The sequence below is a fragment of the Sceloporus occidentalis genome, unplaced genomic scaffold (genome assembly GCF_023333645.1).
Source record: "Sceloporus occidentalis isolate IW3139 unplaced genomic scaffold, rSceOcc1.0.p SCAF_1, whole genome shotgun sequence".
NCBI lineage: Eukaryota > Metazoa > Chordata > Lepidosauria > Squamata > Phrynosomatidae > Sceloporus > Sceloporus occidentalis.
In genome coordinates this window covers 214,391,563-214,413,689 of record NW_028316981.1, presented here as the reverse complement: position 1 = coordinate 214,413,689, position 22,127 = coordinate 214,391,563, and the positions used below count along the sequence as shown (strand labels likewise).

The window sequence follows — 22,127 nt, the reverse complement described above, 5'->3', positions numbered from 1 at the left end:
GCATCTGAAGAAATGGGTTTATATCCATCAAAGCTCATGCTAAAATAACCAGTTTAGTCTTGAAGGTGCTGCCACATTCCTTCCCCCCCCTCCCCCGTCTCCCTTCCTCCTTTTTATGCCAAAGATGGTGTTTAGAAACATGGACACCACAGTGGGATCATCATAGTGACCAGTCCCTCACTGAAATACATAGGACCTAAATATGCTGAGTTGGCTCTTAACTGGATTGTGTCCAGTGTTATCTTATTAGTGCATAGATTTTTATTCTGGAAAATTGAGATGTTTTGCTATTGTAAACCATCTTGGTTGTAAATCGTGTTGTTGTTGCTACTCAGTATGAGAAATTACAAGTTTAGCCATTAGTAATAACCAGTATTGCTGGTTTTGACATTACTGATGCGCACAGGTTAGTGTGTAGCTCCCTGAGAGAATATCAGCATTGTTTTAATGCTTGTTTCCTGTTCTCCAGAGTCTCCACATCATGGTCACTAGTCTAGAATCCCTGGTTTTCTTTCAGGGAAGCATTGACAGCTAATTGTACAGTGCCATCAGTATAGGTTGGCAGTGCAGAGGAGCCGTAATAGAGGGCTGCATTTACTAACAAATGGTGGTATCCCATTAATACCTGCAGTAGTTTTGGCCTTCAGGGATTAGAAAGGTTTCATTAGTTGAAGTGGAGGAAGTTTGTTGTTTCTTACTTTTAATAATGTAGATAATAATACATACATTCAATGTGAAGTTTATTTCTTATTCAGCAATGGGTAGACAATCTGGACAGCAGTGAAAAGGGTGTAGGAGTATTCTTTATTGCCAGGTCTGACTCATGAACTGAGCAGTGGCTAGTGCTGAAATGGTAGGATGTTTTAATTTGAATTCCAGGAGCCTTTTAAGTGCCACCTCATAAAGCACACTGGAACAAATCCTGGAATAATTTAAGCAGAGCTTTATAGTTTGTGAACTCTCTTCCTTGGATTTTCCTCTAAATCTTTTATTTATGCATGTGGGTAGAATGATCAAATATCAAGGTATGTGTGTATGTGTAAAATGCAAACTAGTGATTTATTTGTGGCAGTGGGCATTAGGCAATTTTGAGACATAAAGAAAAGACTGAGTATGTGGCTTGTTGTTGTGTATCTTAAAGTCATTTCAGTGAGCAGAAAATTGAGGTTGTTGTTGTTGTTGTTGTTGTTGTTGTTGTGTGCCTTCAAGTTATTTCTGACTTATGATGACCCTAAGGTGAACCTGTGATAAGGTATAACAATGAAATAAATAAAAATAAATATTTACTTGTCAAGATTTTTATTCCACATTATAAAGGGAAGATCCAAGCTGCTGAGCCATGTTACCAAAATAGATTCCATACTTTGTCTAGTTTCTTTAAAATCTGGATTAAAACCCAGAGTGGATTCATTGTACCCTGATATAGAAGCCGCTGGCCAACCCCAATTCCTTCTTGTGATGAAATTGGCAGCAACATGAATTTACACAAAAGTGTGCTGCTGTAATTTTAGTTTCACCCTAGGTTTTTCCAAATGGGGTGGCCTTGTCCTCCCCATGATGATGATGATGGTGATAATTATATTTATTTGTATCCCACTTCCCCCCAAAAAAATGTGACTCAAAGCAGCTTACAGTCTAAAAACACAGTACAGTCATCTCGGATCCATGACTTTGGAAATTCATGGAGGGGTGACCTCTGCTATTCTTAATGGGGCATGCCCCCACGCACGTGCATATGGGCACACACCCCATTCAAGCCTATGGGGCTTGAATATGCATGAGGCTTTGTTTTTGCGGGTGGGTCTAGAATGGATCCCCTGCGGAAAAGGAGGGCCAACTGTACAATTAAAAACTTACAAAAGTGTCAATTAAAATGGAATTAAACTTGGGCTCATACTTATCCTTCCTTCTTCTCCCAACATGTGATTCTTAGCTCTGAGCCACATTTGTATAAAAACTTCTTCCTCTAAAATGCAAACCAACAACAAACCTTGATTTGCAATCCTAGTTTACAAGCAAGCAGTGCAGAAATAATCCAGTTTGAGACTCTTCAACTGCTCTGGCTCAGTGTTAAAGAATCCTGGATTGTAGTTTATTGTGGCACCAGAGCTCTCTGACAGAGGCAGCGAAATATCTCACAAAACTCCAGTTCCCAGAATTCCCCAGCATTGAGCCAGAGCAGTTAAAGCACTCTCAAACTGGATTATTTCTGCAGTGTATTTTAGACTTTAGGTAAAAGTTGGGGGGGAGCGGAATACTACCACTACTACTAATAATAATAAGGCTGTGATTCAGGACTGTTAACATGTGCTTTGTATTAACAACAGATTAACATTTCTGTGTGTTTGTAGGAACTTCAGATTTTCTTTTAAAATATGAAAAAATTATTAAACATAGATCCTTTTTATTCTGAACAAATACTGATATTCTTTTTACTACCCTGAAGGAATAGAGAAGGCTAGAACCCTTCTCCTCGATGGGGCAGTTGCTCATCATCAAGTAATCAGAGACATTCAGGATAAACTAAGTAAGGTGGTGTTGATACTTTGACCTTGTTATTTGAATTAATAGTTCACACCTGCATTGTCTACTCTGACAGTTTGTGGTGTCTCCAAAGGTCCCTCTTCGTGTACAGCTGTGGTCGGGAGTCTGAGATCTGGCATCGCCCCCCAAATCTGTATTCTATAATGCCCTCCAAACGAATACTGCAGCTAGCAGAACCTAGACAGTGCTTAAGAGACATCTATCTGAATCAAAGGTGAGACTCTCAAACTGCAAGCTGTGTCACTAGTGTGTTCCAGCTGGATTTCAACACAGTGTGAAAGCCTTTAAGAAGCAACCCTTCAGAAAGGCTCACATTCTAACATGTCATTTGGTGCTGCCCCTCACAAATGTAGATGTTGCCTACAGCATGGTGTGGTTTCACAGTGCCCAAAGTTTAGAAAAGCAAACTTTTGAGGACTACTTCCTGAATTGAGCATGGGGGAAATCTTAGGAGTTGTATTCCAAATAGCCTTCCTAAACCCTTCACAATGTATCAGTAATGTGTTTATGAGGGAGAAGAGGGTAGGTACCAGTAATGTGACTCTTTCACACACAAATCTCAGACTTTTCCCCAGACTTAATTAATTCTTCCACTTGGGAGCTTCACCACAGTAGTGGTTTACTGTTCCATTGTCCTGTGTGAATGGATTCATTGAAAGACAATTAATCCATGACTAGAGAACTAGGTACCTTAGTCCAAACCTATTCCTGTCTCTATCTCTAGTGACCCTTGCAAGAATATAGTCTTCAGTGTAGGTATTTTGCTCTCCTATCACCTGCTCTCAACAACTTGTACACAAGCCAGCAATACTCATCTTGATAACTGTCTCTGAAGTGTGGAGGGCATGTGCTACCATTTCATCTGACAGGCATCACTGCAGCTCAATAATGTTTCAACTTGCATATCTTTCAGCATATGGTACTTTATATCAATTATGCCTCGTTCCAAAGTTGGTCTTTGTCTGTGACATTCTTGGCTGTCTTCAAACAATTGTGCAACTGCTACTTGCTTTTGGATGCTTAAATTGACTGTTACATCTCTGTAAAAGGTGGAATATGTAAACTTCTTACCTATGATGCACCTATGCAGTCATTCTTCTTTTGTCAATATTTATTGTTTATTTCAATGAGAATGCCGCATTGCATTAAAAAAAAAACATGGTCAGGTGGAATGATGGGTGGATGGTTGTTCTTCAAATCTTGCAGTTAATATTGACATCCCATTTTCAAATTGTTCTTCCCTGAAGACGGCCATGTTTATAATTCCTGTTTGAAATGTGTTTGCCTATTTTATTTTGAATAAAACTCATTTTTATACATCCAAAGCCTTTTGTCTCTTTTTGACATTAAAATCAAAGGATGCTATCATTTTTGAAGCTCATTTTATTGAACAAATGCTTTACCATATAACTGAATACAGTTCTTTGGTCTTCTCTCATACTTGGACCTCTTTTTGCTTTTCCACTGGCAGTTGAACCAAACTGTTGTCCCTTTTCCCACCAGCTGCAAAACTTGGGAATGAAGCATGAAAAAGAAAGCATATGAGCAAAAGCAACAGGGGAACACTGGAGAAATCACAGGAGAGCTAGTAATAAGAGAAATGGTACTGATATGCAGGGATAAGAACTACTATAATAATCAATGCAGAGAAATAGGAATTGACAACAAAAAAGGAAAAATAAAAGATCTCTTCCTTTGAGAAATCAAAGGAAAACTTAAATCAAGACAGGGGATTCTCTACAAGCAGCAGGGTAACACGTTACATGACCAAGTAGAAATACAACAATGATAGAAACAATAAGTGCAAGAACTATGTAAAAGAGATGAAAGGATGACAGATTCATTTGAAGAAGAACAATATGAAGACTAACCTCCAATTTCATTTTATTTTTCCATCTTTCATTCTTATTAGTTTTGCACATCACAACCCTTTGCACTTGACACTCAGCTCACTCTCCAGATTTTAAGATAATGTCATATCATGCAACTGTGTGGAAAAGTGGCATTGCAGAGGTGATTCCCACCGTGCCCCCCCCTAACATTGACAGATGTGAAATATATGAAATTCAGAGGTCAGTATGCAGTTAGTTTTCTCCAGTTTTTTGAATGAGATGTTGAGTAGCAGGACCAACACAAGGAAAGGAAGAAAGCAGGAAAATCATAACATCACAAGCAGACTATACTTAAAATATATTCTGCTTGCAGAAGGCCAAGATATGCATCCCATTTGTTTCCAATTTTGCCATAAATGAAGCATTGGGTCCAGGCTATTTGAAGGACTGTATTTCCCTGTACGAGCCCCCAAGAATATTGAGGTTATCAAGAGAGGCCCTTCTCTCTGTCCCATCACCATCTCAGGTGCGTTTGGTGGGAACAAGAGAAAAGGCCTTTTCAGTGGCTGCTCCAAAGCTCTGGAACTCCCTCTCTAAGGAGGCCAGGATGGCTTCATCCCTGCTGTCCTTCCAGCTGCAGGTAAAGACATTTCTGTGCCACCAGACTTTCTCATGACATCGGTGCTGTTTTGTTTTGTTATTTGTTTTAAAGAGTTTTAAATTTTAAATTTTAATAATGTAATGTTTGTAATTGTTTGTATTGTTTAATTGTTTTTTAAACTTGTATTTTGCATATTTATAGTATTTTAACTTGGGGGTCATTCCCACTTAGAGTATAGTCTGAATCCCAATCCGGCTTTGAATCGAATTCAAAAGGTCCCCCATTCCCATTATAAAATGGGTCTTTTTCTTACTGGAAGCGAAATTGCTTTATTTTGCCCCCAAAGTCGTCCCCATTTGCGCTGCTCATTGTCAATCATCGCAGCAGACAACAGCGTGGGGAGCAAGGCAGCATAATAACAGAGCTGTTTCAGTGTACAGTGACAGAATCTACTCTAATTCTACCTAAAATCTATCAACAAATACGGATAACAAAACAATGGCTCACAACTGGAAAGTCACAATATATCTTCTAATTCCCAAGAAAGGGGACACCAGGGATTGCGGTAATCACAGGGCCATTGCATTAATTTCCCATGCAAGCAAAATGGTGTTCAAAATTCTACAACAAAGACTCCAGCATATATGGAACAAGAAATGCCAGATGTCCAAGCTTGGTTCAGAAAAGGAAGAGGCACTAGGGATCATATTGCAGATATATGCTGGATACTAGAGCATACTAAAAATTTCACAAGAAAATCAGCCTGTGTTTTATAGACTAGAGGAAAGCCTTTGATTGTATAGATCACAAAAAGCTATGGATTGCTCTTAAATAATGGATATGCCACAACATTTAATTGTCCTGATGTGTAATCTGTAACCAGGACAAGAGCCTACCCATAGGACAGGATACAGAGAAATGGAATGGTCTCCAATTGACTAGATGGGTCAGGCAAGGCTTAATTTTATCATCTTGTTTGTTTAACTTGTCAGGCAAGGCTACATTTTATTATCCTATTTGTTTAATTTGTATGCTGAAAATATAATACGCAAAACAGGATTAGATTCAGTGGAAGGAGCCATGAAAATTATTGAAGAAAGAGAAGAAAGTGCAAAGACGGGTTTACAGTTGAACATTAAAAAACAAAGATAATAATCATAGATGATTTACATAACTTTAAAGTAGATGATGAAGACATTGAAATAGTTCAAGATTTTCTATACTTTGGGTCAGTCATTAACCAGAGTGGAGACTGGAGTCACGAAATCTGAAGAAGACTAGGACTTTAAAGGGCAGCTATGAAGGAATTGGACAAGATCCTGAAATGTAAAGATATATTAAAGTTAGGATGTTCTATGCCATCATATTTCCCATGTCTATGTATGGCTGTGAAAGCTGGACAGTGAAGAAAACTGGTAGGAAGAAAATTAACTAATTTGAGATGTGCTGGAGAAGAGTGCTGAAAATACTCTGGACTGCTAAAAAGACAAATAAATAGGTCCTAGAGCAGATCAGGCCTGAGGTCTACCTAGAAACCAAGATACTAAACTTTGGCCATATCATTAGATGTAATAACTCATTAGAAAAGAAGATGATGCTTAGTAGGGTGAAAAATAGTAGGAAAAGAAGAAGACCACATTCCAGATGTACAAACTCAGTCAAGGGAGCCATGACCCCGAATCTTCAAGACCAGAGCTTAATGACAGATTACTTGAAGGTCTCATTCATATGGTTGCCATATATCAAAGTCAACTTGAAGGCAGTTAACAACAACTGATCTATATTCATATTAGGAAAACCTTAGCCACTTTTTTTCTTTCTTTTTTAGGAAAATTTTTAGGATGTGCTCTTACAAACAGCAGGCGAGGAGGTAACCTATTTCTGGACTGCACTACTTGTTTGGGGCTCACATGACTTACTAGATAAAGTGATAATCACTGCACACGGAAAATAAGCATGCTAAGGCTAGAAACCTTCTGCCTTGCATTCAGTTTTCTGTCACAAAATAAATGTGTATGGAGGATGTAAATCCCCAGACAGCAGCTCAAAGAGGTACATACCAGAAACAGCTTGATGGCATAATAATAGCAATGCTGTTTCTACAAACTGGACTTAAGGAGTTGCTTGATCATCATTTAGTACACAATGGTGGTTTCAGAGGAAGAACATGCTGAACACTAGGGGCACTTCTAAACTAGCCTTTTACTATGCGATCACCATGGACAACAGCACTTTCACAAGAGTTCTCTACAATGCCTTTATCAGGCCCTTCACAAGGAAAATTAATTTCATTCATAAGGTATAACAATTGACAGGATGGTATGGACTGTTTCTTGAAAATGGTGCTAGCAGCAAATGGTTCCCTATGTCCGAAGAAAGGGGCAGTGCCCTTATACCACAGTAACTCACCTTCTTCCTGTTGCCCTACAACAACATATTCTATAGCATAAAGCATGGCAAGAAAATGGAGAGCTTGCAAACAAACTTTGTAATGTGGCCATTAGATCTGTGTATTAAGTGCCTGCCACATGCACCCCCAATTCTGCTTTTGCATTCCCCCAAGCAGCCCAAGAAAAACTGAATTTAAAAAATGGTGGCAAACTGCTAAATGTACTAACACAATACAGTTGACCAACATAATCAATTACAGAACATAATTAATTACCAATTTAGCAATGCAAACTGCTACAGGTAGTAATAGTACAATACGCTAACATACTGAATTACCTAACAGTTACCAATCTTATCAGTTTAGCAATGTAAACTGCTAAATGGATTAACACAGTATAGTTGACTAACCCAGTCAATTAACTTCTCGATTACCAGTCAGATGGAAACCATGATTTTGCAAGTATTTCACAGTGCTTTCCAGCTAATTGAAACGGGGCTTCAATTTGCTTCTGATGCTACTGCTACTTCTTGTGTGCTGTACTATAGTCAATTCATGCTTTTCCAAGTTGATTTATTATTTAAAATCATTCTGTAATGAATTACAATCCCACTGTAATGACAGTACTGTAGTGTATTTTATGAAGAATTAATCTGGTTTCTATGTGAATTGTAATTAATACAATAATACATAATGCATTCCAAATACATTAATGTATTCAAATAACAATGACTTAATTGTTAGGTGGGTTTGGGGAGGATTTTATTGTCTAATGCTAATTGTTTATTATAATAAAATAAAGTTTATATATTTATAAAATAACAAGCATGCATTTATCTATTTTTACCACATTTATCTGTGTCATTTTGTCAGTTTTACCTTTTAGAAATTCCTTACTATACAGCTTTTAGAAATGTTCCTCTGTCCACTTTCCCTTATGCCATGATCCATTCAGTCAGGAAGATTTCAGGCATTTGGCCAATGAGAAAAATGGCCTCCTGCTCCTTGGAAGTTGTAAATCTTTGATACAGTCGTTGTAGACAACTCATTATGTACCACATGTACACCTTTTATAATTTCAAAAGGGTTAGGTGGTGTTAGGCTGTAAGAGCAAAACCCATTAAAAATCTTATGGCACCTGAAAAACTTATTGTGGCATAAGCTTTTATGGAGTAAACCCCTTTCTTCAGATGCATTGTCTACTTATAGATGATATGATTGCTACCACTAATGTCTGTACATTACTGGGGTGTTAGTGAGAGAGCCAGAAAAACTCCCAGCCAAAGGCATGGAATTCCATGCTTATTTGGGGGAGGCAGGGGGAATTCCCAGACAGTTGTTAATGGTTGCCTCCTTGTGTTTACTTACAGACCACAAAGCACCCCCCAATGGCTTGACAACCTCCCAGCAATTCATAGCAATGCTTCTCCGCGGATTTTGCGGCTTGCACAACCAAGATACCTGCATCCATGCTTCACCCTTCCAAGAGAGGTAATGATTGATAATGATTCTAACACACAGGATGCTCCAGCAACAGTCTGGCCAAGTGTTTCTGTGCAGAGCTTCATCACAGATCTTTTTCAGGACCATAAGAGGGGCCTCTTATTTGGTAACTGTTGCTGTGAAAAACTGCCCCAAGCTTCCCCCTACAGCTCAACTGTTTGAAAACAGCTAACAAGCAGTAGTGTTGTGTCTGCTTGCTCCCATTCCTCTAAGTGTGTAAGATTGGCTTAACTTGGAAAATTAAAAATAACCAACTGCATAAAAATAAATCTGTTGTTTTTGGCTACATTCTCTCTGATAAAACAGTCCAGGTATACAGGAAAGAATGACTCATTAGCATTCTGTCTTCTAGATGGTATTAAAAATCAGGAACTTCTTTTGGGCTGAATTGGCATCTGATATATGAATGTACTGGGAGATTGAAGAAGGCAATGAAAAAACAATAACAGTACCTTTAATGTGTTTGTTTTTTTATTTAATATCCTGCATTTCTGCCAACATGGGAACCAAGGTATACTGTATATACTCATGTAGAAGTCTAAAAAGTTTAGTCAAAAAATTGACTTAAAAAACCTCAGTTGACTTATCTACAGGTCAATATAAGTACTTTAACGCTTATCTAAAAATGAACTGTCCCCTGGTGAAAGGCAGGAATATAATCTATCTTGGAAGTACTGACCTCTCTACTCTCTCATCCATCCAGCCGTTAGTGTGAGCACAAACAGTTATGTATGTCTGCTGGAATTTGTTGGGGAGCATAGATTCCTTCTTTTCCCTCCACATCTTCTCCAGGTGCTCAAGAACAGCCAAGGGGCGCAGTGGTGCAGTTCTCTCCCCATTCCAAGCTTCTGGTAACTTGCAAGTGTGTCCTCAGACGCAGTCTGGCTACAGCTGTACAGTAAGGAAAAAAGGAGCAGCCTCTACCTCCAGTGTATATCTGCTCCTTCTTCCTTGGGTGGTCAAAAGCAACTAGAACATGCCTAGCAAAACCCATAGGTGATCAATAGCTACGAGGATGGAAGTGTGCCTGAAAATCCCATTGCTACTGTTGATGAGTGCATTGCAAAAGGAAATAATGGATACCTCTTTCAATACTACCTCATCCAGTTATGACTTCATAAGTGTGGCTGTCATAACTAGGTATTAAGCCAAAATTGTTACCAACAAGATTCAGTCTCTGTGTAAATACCAGCACAATCTATTACTGCGTAGCTATCTGCTCAGTCTACTTCCCACATGCAATCATCACAGAAACTCTGTTTCATTTATGCCTCACAACTCTTGTTTCCCCATCCTTTTGTGTTGCAATGGGCTCCCACTTTGTTCATCTAATATGTATGACTAACATCCTGCTATTTGAACTATTACTTAAGATTTGTTACAGTTAGGTGAAGTTACAACCCACACATGGGTTGTTTCTTCAGCAACACCACTGAGTAGAGTATTGTGGAGTATGTGTGGATTGAGAAAACTGTTTCCTTTCTGCATAAACATGAGTAGTATATCTGTGGTGTAGCCTCTCCTTTCTCTTTTAAATGACAAAGATTTCTAAATGAAGAGGAGGTGAATTTCAAAGAACTGTTTCCCAAAAGTGTGGTTCAGGGCTGCTGGGGTAGTGGTCAGGGGCAGCTGCTGAGGAACATACCAGTTGGCAGGTTGTGAGGGCTTCCACTCATCTCTACCTCTGCCACCACTGCCAGCACTTCCTCCTGTCCCACTGCTATGGCCACCAACTGTGGGGACTTCCTAGATGAACTCATGTTTCCTGTGTTAGACTTTTGTTCATCTATATACTCATCAGACCCTTGAACAATTGCTGCCATCTCAGACACTGTGTGTCTGACCTTTTGCTTTCCAACATCCTTTATGGACAAAGGAGGTAAAAGAGTACAATACCTCCTCCCGTTAATAAACAGAAATTGTAATCATCACTGACTGCATATTTAATACATCTAAATCCTAAGGGACACTCACTCTGACAGAACCTACTCTCTGTTGTTGTTGTTGTGCCTTAAAGTTTTTTTCTAATTTATGGTGTCCCTAAGTCGAAGCTATCATAGAGTTTTCTTTGCAAATTTCTTAAGAGTGGGTTTGACATTACCATCCTCTGACTGGGAGAGTGTGACTTGCCCAAGGTCACCCAGTGGGTTTACATGGCTGAGCCAGGATTTGAATACTGGCACTCCTGCTCTCTCTTACACAATCATATCCTAACTAATACTAACTCTGACTCTAACTTTGATCCAGACTCTGACTACAGTTCTCCTAACCCAGACAAACTCCTAATCCTAACCATGGCAGACCACACTCTCACTCTAACTCTGGACCAACTACCAATTAGCTGCCATATACATCTACCCTTAAGAAGAAAAATACAACCCTGAGATGTCCAGCCTGTCACTAGTCACTCCCAACATTCCATACTGTTGACCGTCCCAACATAGCCCTTACCTTATTACAGCTGTTATATATTCCATACATTACGGCACTTTATCTAATAAGTGAAGCAACCTTTTCCCTTGAAGAATCCATAGCATCACACAGAGCAAAAGTGGTTTCTCCCTTCTGACAAGGGAACAAGAAAGGTGCCATTCTCAGACTGATTCTCAGTCATCAACCTCAGGAATGTTCCTGCTACAAAAGCCAATTGTCAATCCCTGTCCCTATGCAAAATTGTGGACTGGCTTCTTTTATTCCCACACCCAATCATGGGAAAGGAAGATACGAATAGAAAGCTGCATGGCCCCGTTTAAGTATCACTTCAAGAAGCCACAAAATGACCAGGATTTGGAGGTGGGGCACAGTTATCCTCTTGTTTGGAGTAGGTATGTTTGTTATAGGACCAATGCTAGGGATGACATTATTTTTGTACATCCCAGTTTGTAACAGTTGCCTCTCCCAGAACCTTGGGTGAACCGGGCATTTTGCTTGCTTGTACCATTTCCCTTTAAAGAGGTGGCAAAGGAAGCCATTTGCCTTACCTTTTGAATCATGGACTTCAGAAATCTAGGAGGTTAGGAAGCCTTAACTCCTAAGACTGGAAGGACAGGTACCCACTTCTTTTTCACAATACAAGTACCACCTAGAAGCACCTCAGATTTTTTGGGAAAAACAAGAACAACTAAATTAATATGAAATTGATACATTTGTTGTGTGGATATTTTATTGTGTTTTGTGAGATTACCTAAGAATGAACAATGGGTGGAAAATTAAAAGAGGAGCAGTTGAGTACTTTAGTAAAACATTTTCTGTGAATGTTCACTTCTGGGTCACTGAGAGTTTGTTTTTTCATTGCAGTACATGTAATAACATGCCACTGGGATGCGGTAGCTCAGGGGCTAAAACGCCAACCTTCTGATCTTAAGACGCCAGTTCTAATGCTTGAAAGATCAGAAGGTTGGCAGTTCAAGGCCCAAGTGCTGCATGATGGGGTGAGCAATGTTCTGTGCAGTCATGCTGACCACCTGACCACCAGAGTAGTCTTCAGTGTAGTAATGGAGGTGAGCAATGCCCCCTGCAGTTGGTTACAACTAGACATTCATGTCAAGGGAAAACCTTTACCTTTACCTACATGTAATAAATTTGTTGCTAGTGTCTGTCTCTATCTGTTTGTGAAAATATCATCTGAATAGAAAATAATTTTTTATTTATTGTTCTGTAGGCTGAAACACATGTTTCAAGGGCTGCAAAGAGTGCTGCAGCATCCCTTAGGACAGAGCACCTAGCTCAGCCAGCAATTAAGAAGTATCCTATAAGCTATGAAAACAGATGTCTGGACGCACCAATTCGACAAGTAATTCTATTACTTTAGTTATTTGGGTGCTAGAGAGTTTCTTTACTATCTGGATTATCCAAGAGTGCAAACAGACAGAGGTGTTGGTGAGTTGCTGTGATATTATGCAAGGGCAGTCAGTCAGCTGAAGGCAAAATTTATCTGTAATTTGTAGGGAACAATAACAGTTGATAAGATTGGGGTACCAGCTTCACACTGAACCTCAGGATAGGGAAGCTTTGTGCTTTGGCAGGAAGTCCAAGTGGAGAGGAAGAGGCACGAGTGCTAAGGAGGGAGAGCCATTTCCCTTGTGCTGTTTCAGTGCTCCCAGCCTCAGCTATCCAAACATGTCATTATGGAGCAGTCCTTCACAAGCCTACATGAATCCCACAGAGTAAAACAAGATCAGTACAAACTGTGTGTTAGAAATCACTGGTGTGCAAGCCTGATTACTAATGCAGGCCTGACTTACATTGCTGGCAAGTATGTTGTAATTTTTTTTCTTTCTGTTCCAAACTGCCCACTCCCTTCAATTCAGTAAACCAGGCTTTGAACAGCAAAGCTTCATTTCAATAACCAAAGAAGTTAACAAGACTTCTGTAGACAGAACTACCATAGTCCCCAACTGCAAACATAGAGTAAGCGATGTTCCTGCCCCATAAGTCCACAGGCTTAATCTTAACATTTGTTCATAAGCCAAATTTTTTTTAAAGCCAGTGTTGCTCACCTCCTGTCTCTCTCACACACTTCCCTTTCAGGCTTCTTCAGGTTTCCCATGGGACTAACCTTAGTGCCTATTGGTATCACCATCCTCCCTATACCTCTGTTCATCACCTAGCCAAGCAATTATTTTTCCTTGTGCAAGCACTACAAATCCCATCAACTTTATCATCAATCCCCTTTTACAAATTTAAAGCAACTTAATTTTCACTGCCACCATGTTGGTATTCAATTTGAATAATTCTATAAAGTATAAGCATAAACAATGGCATTTCTAATAAAGAGGTAAAATAGAAAAATAGCAACCACTTTTATGGCAGCATCTGTCAGATTCCTGACACTTTCTTTGGTTACAGACACCAGTGTTTAGTCTCTTGAGGTAAGAAGATTTGAATCTATATGTAGCAATGAAATATCATGAATTCATTTCCATTTCATTCACAAATTCACTTTTTTTTGTGTAATTGCTGCAGTGTGAAGCCTACCTGTGGTTTATGCATGGGATTCTCCCTGTTTCTGTGTTTGTTGCTATATTTCCCATGGTTCTTTGGGGTGAATTTACTTCCAGTACTGCGGAGTAAATTGGGGCAATGCCATAATAATGCTTATAAAGCTCCTAAAATAAGTAACCCCCCTTCTTTGTAGCCAGAGCTCTTAAAAGAAACAGCTGATGCAACTGCAGAGAGAGAGAGAGAAGAGAGTGAATGAATGCTTGCCTCCCAGTCTGAGTCCCCATGCGTTCCCCCCTCTCTCTATCTGCCACCTGCTTTAGCCCTCCCTTCTAGCTCAGCAATCCCCAAACTGTCCCCTTTAAGGGATTTTGGACTTCAGCTCCCAGAATCCCAGACTATTGGCCAACATGGCTGAGGCTTCTAGGAGCTGAAGTCCAAAATCCCTTAAAGGGCATAGTTTGGGGATCACTTCAGCCTTTCCTCCTAGCCAGAGCTCTTAAATAAACAGCTACTGAGGCAAAGGTAGGGACAGAACAAGTGAGAGAGAAAAGGCTAAGTGAATGCTTGTCTGTCTCCAGCTTCTGCCCCTGTAGCCAGAGCTCTTAAAGGAGCAGCTGCTGAGGGAAGGCAGGGACACACACACACACACACACACACACACACACACACTCACAGAGAGAGAGAGAGAGAGAGAGAGAGAGAGAGAGAGAGATTTGTCACAGTCTACGTGTGAAAATCGTTTGCACATTTGCTCGCTTTTGCAAGATGTGCGTGCTTTAATCAATATTGAGATGGAGGCACATTTGGTGTCATGCGAAAACCACTTGTTCACAAGTGCAGGTTAATCTCTAATTCTGCATGGGATAACAGTGCTTTGCATGTGGAAACCATTTGCGCAACTGTGAGTTAATAATGGGTTCTTACCATTTTAAACTTCCAATTTTTCCCCATGTGATAAACTCGGCTTTGTTCGAAGTACATTGTATTTGATCACATGTCTGCTGTTCCCAAATAAATTCTCCTGCTTCCTTCTGTAGGTGAACCCAGCTGCCCTGCAAGCAGTGGCAAGTCCAAGGATAGTAGAGCTTGCTAAGGCTAAAGCTCTCTCTGCTCAATGCTCCCCTGACCGTTCCCCTATGTGGCCTGTGTCAGCGGCAGCAAAACATGCAGTGGCTACACCTAGACTTGAGGAACTTTGTCAGCCTCCCAAAAGGTGGGATTTTCTGGTAGTACTCTGTTGATACCTTTTGTTTGTACACAAGGTCTGAATGCTTCTTACATTAAGGGTCAGGATGGAAGGCATCTACCTATGAGTTGTCTTGCTTAATAATGCGTGGTTGTTGTCAAAGACATTTGGAGCTGTTTGTGCTGGAAATTCCTTTCTCCAGTGTCCTGGTTCTCTGGTTGCATAGTGTAGTATTCCGATTGTTGAGTCTTGAAAGCATTTTTCCTGGAAATGCCCTTCCATTTTGATGATTCTGGGTCCTCTCATCAATATGTATATGTAGGTAATAAACACACATAGACATCATCAACTTGGATTCTCCAAGTGTCTGTATGTTCTAGGCTTCTATTGTAATTTCTCTTTTCCTGTACTAATCCTGATTTATCAGGATGACATGAAGAGCTTCCACACCACTCCGTTCTGTGGTCTGTATGGGTTGTGATACTGATGCCACTGCAGATCATTACAGCAGCAGGAAGGAAGTTTAAATGTATGAAGAAGGAAATCTGTTTACCCACGATTTCATTCCATTTTGTTCCTTTTCCAAGTCTATGTTGGTCATACCTATAATAGAAGGCCTTCTAACTGGATGAGCCCCTTTGGGGGAATTCTCTGTCTTTGGATGCTTGCTTGGGTCCTATTTCAATATTTTTTGCTTTTAAGGAAAAGAAGATGGACAGATTTTTCCCTCCTTTCCCCAGAGTTGTTTTTCTTCCCATTAAAATCCATCAGATGATGAATACCTGTTTGAGTTCCAGACTGGCATAGATTTATTGTTCAAGCTAGAGAACAAAGATACTTTGCATCCATAGGTCTAAGGCTGTCCTTTCCTTGATTGTTCTTTTCCTGTGGCTAGTGAAACTTTCCACAGATTTCCTGGAAGCCACCCTATTGGCCATTCTACTCTGGTGGCAGAACTCTTTTCTCCCAACAGAGCAACACTCCTACCTCATTCTAAACCATGTCAGCCAGCTTTCAACAGGGATTAGGATGGTGCTTACTCTGGATCCAACTCTCTGTTTTCAAACTTGCCTGTTAATCAAGATGTGTTGGAGCACATGTTTTACAAAGATTTACAACAATTACATATGGGGCAGTTTCTTTGCACTTTTTGTAGTCCTTGAGGATGTGTGTCTTTCTGAGTGATATATAGGCCCCATTCCCACTGGCTTATAATGCGGATCAGGACGCGAATCATGGGTGCATCATTCCCATTTGAGTGCGCATTTGATCCGCATTGCTTTGATATCGTTCCCATTGGAATTCGAATCTGACTCCCATGTGATCGAATTATCCTGAAAAAACCCGAATCAGTGATTGATAAAGCAGTTTAATTTAACAGCACATTTTTAGCAAGTTTTCCTATGCCTCCTGAGTCTGATTTGGGGCAAATGAATGGGAACAAAAGGGTGTCTGATTCGGGAACTTGGGGATGGGAGGAGCAGTGCTCAAGGGGCTGGCCTGGGGGTGTCACCCGCTTGTTCTCTTTCCTGCATTATCAGCACCATTTTCTTCCGCTCGCATAGCCTTTCCCCCGGTAGATTGGGAAGCAGGGTAAGGCGATCGTGCTACATTGACCTCCAAACACAGTAAACACATTACGCCCCCTACAACCTCCCCCCTGCTCCACGTTCATAGACTGATGTGTGAGGAAGCCATTGAACACCATTTTTAACTTTTCTTTTTCCTTTTTTCATTTCTTGCCCCTGCCTGAGCAGCAGATGGGCTTTGCAGTAAATGCCTCATGGTTGCCCCCCAGACAGCCCAGGGAGCAATGGGGGAGGCAAAGGGATTTGGGGCAAATAGAGGCTCCTCTTCTCTCTTTCCCAGAGGAACTATGGGAAGACACAGAAGAGCCTTGGAGGCAAAGGGATTTGGGGCAAATAGAGGCTCCTCTTCTCTCTTTCCCAGAGCAACTATGGGAAGACACAGAAGAGCCTTGGATGCAAAGGGATTTGGGGCAAATAGAGGCTCCTCTTCTCTCTTTCCCAGAGCAACTATGGGAAGACACAGAAGAGCCTCGGATGCAAAGGGATTTGGGGCAAATAGAGGCTCCTGTCTTTCCCAAAGGAACTATGGAAAGACACAGAGGAGCCTCAGATGCAAAGGGATTTGGGGCAAATAGAGGCTCCTCTTCTCTCTTTCCCAGAGGAACTATGGGAAGACACAGAAGAGCCTCAGAGGCAAAGGGATTTGGGGCAAATAGAGGCTCCTCTTCTCTCTTTCCCAGAGGAACTATGGGAAGACACAGAAGAGCCTCGGATGCAAAGGGATTTGGGGCAAATAGAGGCTCCTGTCTTTCCCAAAGGAACTATGGAAAGACACAGAGGAGCCTCAGATGCAAAGGGATTTGGGGCAAATAGAGGTTCCTCTTCTCTCTTTCCTAGAGGGAGTCTGGGGAGACACAGAAGAGCCTTGGATGCAAAGGGATTTGGGGCAAATAGAGGCTCCTCTTCTCTCTTTCCCAGAGCAACTATGGGAAGACACAGAAGAGCCTTGGATGCAAAGGGATTTGGGGCAAATAGAGGCTCCTCTTCTCTCTTTTCCAGAGCAACTATGGGAAGACACAGAAGAGCCTTGGAGGCAAAGGGATTTGGGGCAAATAGAGGCTCCTCTTCTCTCTTTCCCAGAGCAACTATGGGAAGACACAGAAGAGCCTTGGATGCAAAGGGATTTGGGGCAAATATTGGCTCCTCTTCTCTCTTTCCCAGAGGAACTATGGGAAGACACAGAAGAGCCTCAGAGGCAAAGGGATTTGGGGCAAATAGAGGCTCCTCTTCTCTCTTTCCCAGAGGAACTATGGGAAGACACAGAAGAGCCTTGGAGGCAAAGGGATTTGGGGCAAATAGAGGCTCCTCTTCTCTCTTTCCCAGAGGAACTATGGGAAGACACAGAAGAGCCTTGGAGGCAAAGGGATTTGGGGCAAATAGAGGCTCCTCTTCTCTCTTTCTCAGAGGGAGTCTGGGGAGACACAGAAGAGCCTGGACACAAAGGGGTTTAGGGCGAATAGAGGCTCCTCCTCTCTTTCCCAGATGGTCTATTCTCCCTTTCCTGGAGGGGAAAAGCGCCTCAGTGACTGGCTGTGATGTCAAGCATTTAGGTGCTTGATTGACAGCTGCTTTAAAAAAAAGAGGTTCCGGAAGGGCAATGGGAACGGGGAGCAAAATAACCCACTTCAAATTACCACAGGGAAAATACCAATGGGAACAAAAATTGGGGTAAAAAAACCCGAGTCTGTTTGCACCCGTTTTTAATGGGAACAATGGGTCAGATTCGAGTCAGAATCCAAGTCAGAATCTGAGTCAGAATTGCAGCAAAATAAGCCACTTTTTTTGCCCAGTGGGAATGGGGCCATAGAGATGTATATTTACCATCAGAAAACCAACATATGGATAGACCCAAGGACCAAAAGGCACATTAAATCATATAAATGTGTTCCTGAAATTTCAAGAAATCCAGGAAATAGAGAGTTCTGCTAGTTGTTATCTTTAGAAGCAACGGGGGCCTGTTACAGACAGCCAAAATAAAGCTGCTTTGAGTCACAGTGGAGGCATGGTGTTTCAATGATGCATGCATCCTAAGAGTCCAGAAGTCACACCAAAGCCACGCTCCAGCCCTAAGGACTGGAGCGTGGCTTTGGTGTGGCTTCTGGACTCTTAGGACGCATGCATCATTGAAATACCATACCTCCACTGTGACTCGAAGCAGCTTTATTTTGGCTGTCTGTAACAGGCCAATATGACTATAGTGCAGCGATGGTGAACCTTTTACAGACCGAGTGCCCAAACTGCAACCCAGACCCCACTTATTTATTGCAAAGTGCCACATCCCTCTGGCTTTCTAGTAAGAAACTCTGGCAAACTCTGTGCTGGGGAGACAGCATGTGTGCCCACAGAGAGGGCTCTGAGTGCCACCTCTGGCACGCGTGCCATAGGTTTGCCATCACTGCTATAGTGTATCACTTTTTTTCCCAGGCAAGTGCTAGTGTCCCACTGCCTGATGTGAGAACAAATGTGCCCCTACCCATGTCATTTCACTGCTGCATTACCTTCTTAGTCTCAATATGCCTTGTTGTGAATGAATCACAGAGTCATAGGATCATAGAGTTGGAAGAGACCACAAGGACAATTCAGTCTAGCTCCCTTGCCATGCAGGAAGACACAATCAAAGCATCCCCGACAGGTGGCCATCCAGCCTCTGTTTAAAAACTTTCAAAGAAGGAGACTTCACCACTCTCTGAGGGAGTGTGTTCCACTGCTGAACTGCTTTTACTGTCAGGCCGTTCTTCCTAATGTTGAGATTAAATCTCTTTTCCTGTAGTTTGCATCCATTGCTCTGAATTCTGTCCTCTGGATCAGCAGAAAACAAGCTTGCTCCATTCTCAATAAGACACACCTTCAAATATTTAAACAGGGCTATCATATCAGCTCTTAACCTTCTCTTCTCCAGGCTAAATCTACCCAGCTCCCTAAGTCTTTTTAAGTCCCAATGTTGGGATCAGTACTGTCATTATTACAATGGTACTGTCACAAGAAGCCAAATCCACACTGGAAAATCTGTGGTAAATGTAGTTTATTTAAACCACTCTTGTAAAAACTGGCCTACAGTGGGATCTTGTACTCCCCAAGTTCCATAGCAAGTTTTCTCAAAGGGCCTCAAGTGTCTTTACTCTTTTACATGCACAGATATTATCTTGACAAGAATAGGAGTGACCTCTAGATGTGAATACAGTCTGAACAAAGCCCTGCGTCTCCTGAGATTTAACACCAAGTTCTGATCAGATTTTCTGCTCCTGTTTTAATTTTGCTCTTGTTGACTGTACCATTGACAAAGTACAGACATACCTTAGTTAACAAATCCTTTGCGAAAGAATTTCCTTTTTACACTCACCCAGCCCCACTTTCTCTTCTTTTTGTTGTCTGACTTGTTGGATGTTTTCAACAGTATTGGGAGGGTGGTTTAGGAGGGCTAGAGAAATATAAATGTTAAGTGCCAGTTTTGTAGCAGAGTGTCTGCAGTGCAGTAAAGAAATAAAGCTTGAGCTGAGAAAGACTGGAATTCTGCTTGGTTGCAACAGGCAAGAAAAACAGCAGCTGCCTCCAGAATCCCTTGTTAAGCATGTACGAACAGCAAGTAGATTAGCCTGCCTCACCAACTACTGCCAACATTAAAAAGCATAGGTTTATAAATCTGGCCAATAAAAATAAGAAAAGTGGAGGGTAGTGAAAGAAAAAAAAAATCCCTAGATGTATTTTGGAAGAAGCCTTCCAAGTGGTCTCTAGAAAGCTCAGAATGTTTTTGTCTCCTTATCAACACTTCCCTGACCTGGTTGTTTCACATGGGCATGTTATTATTATTGAATAAAATGTCTGCTGAAACCTGTTGAACTGCCCTTCCTTTTTGGTAGTGAGCCAGTGGTTTGGCAAGTCTCCTCTGAACAAATCTTGCCACGAAAACCCCATGATAAGGTTGCCTTGGAGTTGATATAAGTCAAAAATGACTTGAAGGCACACAACAGCAGCAACAACAAGAAGAACATATCCCTATTCTTTCCATGCTATTTCTGCCTTTGGTACCAAATTTTCTGTTAAAGAAGTCATGCCCATAAACATATTTGCTTTGTTAAATGAGGTAGAGCTGTAATAATATAATACCAGGGAAAATCCATGAAACTAGTTTAGGTTTTCTTTGCACTGGCATAGCAGTGATCCTATTCCTGCTCACCAGATATAACTTTATGGTGAGATTGCTGTGTTTATCCTTCAGATTGCTTTGGCAAAAAGGAACACTGTTTCTACTGGTAGTCTACAGGAGTTTTGCTGTATATTAGTTTTGATTTTTGTATGAAAGATTAAAAAGGAAATTGTTTGGACTGACCATTACTTTTCCCTCTCTTTGCAATTGCAGGGCTCCAACCCACTTTGTCCAATTTAACCCAGATGCCTTTACTGTGAAGGAGTCTGCTAAGAAGGCATTCTGTTCAGAGAGACTCAAGGAATTAGCACAACCAATTAAGCGCTGATTACTCCATCCTAGCACCTAATTTTCAGTAAATTGGGAGAACCATGGTTGCCTTCTCTGCTTCTTTCGAATCGTTTGTGTTAAAGGGGTAGGATCCTGCCATTTTGGGGAGAGGGTGGACTAAGAGGCATTCATCTTGTTTTGCTTACAGTGAAAATATTGATTAATATCAAGTTTTCAAGATACCTGCAGCTGATTCTTGGGACTGTGGAATTCTGTTATGGCTGCAACCTTATCTGGGTTCTCCAGTCCTTACAACACTGCTAGAACTGTGAAAAAGGTGAACCAGACAGACATGGCCTCTATCACTTCAGAGGGATGAACTAGAACCAGTAGATGGAAATGGCAGAGAAACGAATTTCAGCTTTATGTTAGGAACAATATCCTAATGGTAAGAGGTGTTTAGCAGTACAAAAATGCTAGTCTTGGGAGATGCACTGGAGCTATTGAAGCAGAAGCTGGATGACTTATTTGTCAGGATAGCTACAAGTGCAAACCTACACATAGTGGATCATGCATTTAGGAGCAGGTTGGAATATATGACTTTCTGTAGAGCCAGCATGACATAGTGGTTTGAATGTTGGACTTTGAATACCAGTTTGATACCCAGCTTGGCCAGGAACCCACTGGATTACTTTAGACAAGTCACAGGCTCTCAGTTTCAAGGAAGAGCAATGGCAAACCACCTCTGAACAAATCTTGCCAAGAAAACCCCATGATTGAGTTGCCTTAGGGTCCCCATAAGTCAGAAATGGCTTGAAGGTACACAACAACAACAAAGGACCTTTCCACACAGGGCACAGAAGTAAGGTCAGTTGGCATTGGCCGATGCGTATTCGCGTCATATCGCATCGTTCATTCACACTCGCACTCTCTGAATACGCTTTGCCGATTCGTATTCGCATCATATCGCATCGTTCATTCACACCTGGGCGGCCTTCCAAATCGAGGTTTTGCGAATCGGCCAATGCGTATTCAGGCAAAGTGAGGCAAGTGCAGATTGGATAACCACACCAGCCCAATACAATGTGTATTGGCCGATGTGCATCGGCAGCTTTGCGCATACTC

General features: G+C 41.3%; 1 protein-coding gene across 2 annotated transcripts in view; it reads left to right on the top strand.

The window, feature by feature from the left end:
• The window catches only part of SPMAP2L (sperm microtubule associated protein 2 like), a 41,302-nt gene extending 20,196 nt beyond the window's left edge, over nucleotides 1–21,106 (top strand). The window contains exons 5-9 of one of the 2 annotated variants that reach the window (XM_089488844.1): nucleotides 2,618–2,758; nucleotides 8,737–8,857; nucleotides 12,531–12,662; nucleotides 14,851–15,026; nucleotides 20,946–21,106. In XM_089488844.1, coding sequence (XP_089344970.1) covers nucleotides 2,618–2,758; nucleotides 8,737–8,857; nucleotides 12,531–12,662; nucleotides 14,851–15,026; nucleotides 20,946–21,060 — 685 coding nt within the window. In that variant the 3' untranslated portion in view covers nucleotides 21,061–21,106. Of the gene's footprint in view, nucleotides 1–2,599; nucleotides 2,759–8,736; nucleotides 8,858–12,530; nucleotides 12,663–14,850; nucleotides 15,027–20,945 lie in introns of both variants that reach the window. The other variant, XM_089488843.1, reaches the window with a different exon arrangement.
• The last annotated feature ends 1,021 nt before the right edge of the window (nucleotides 21,107–22,127 follow it).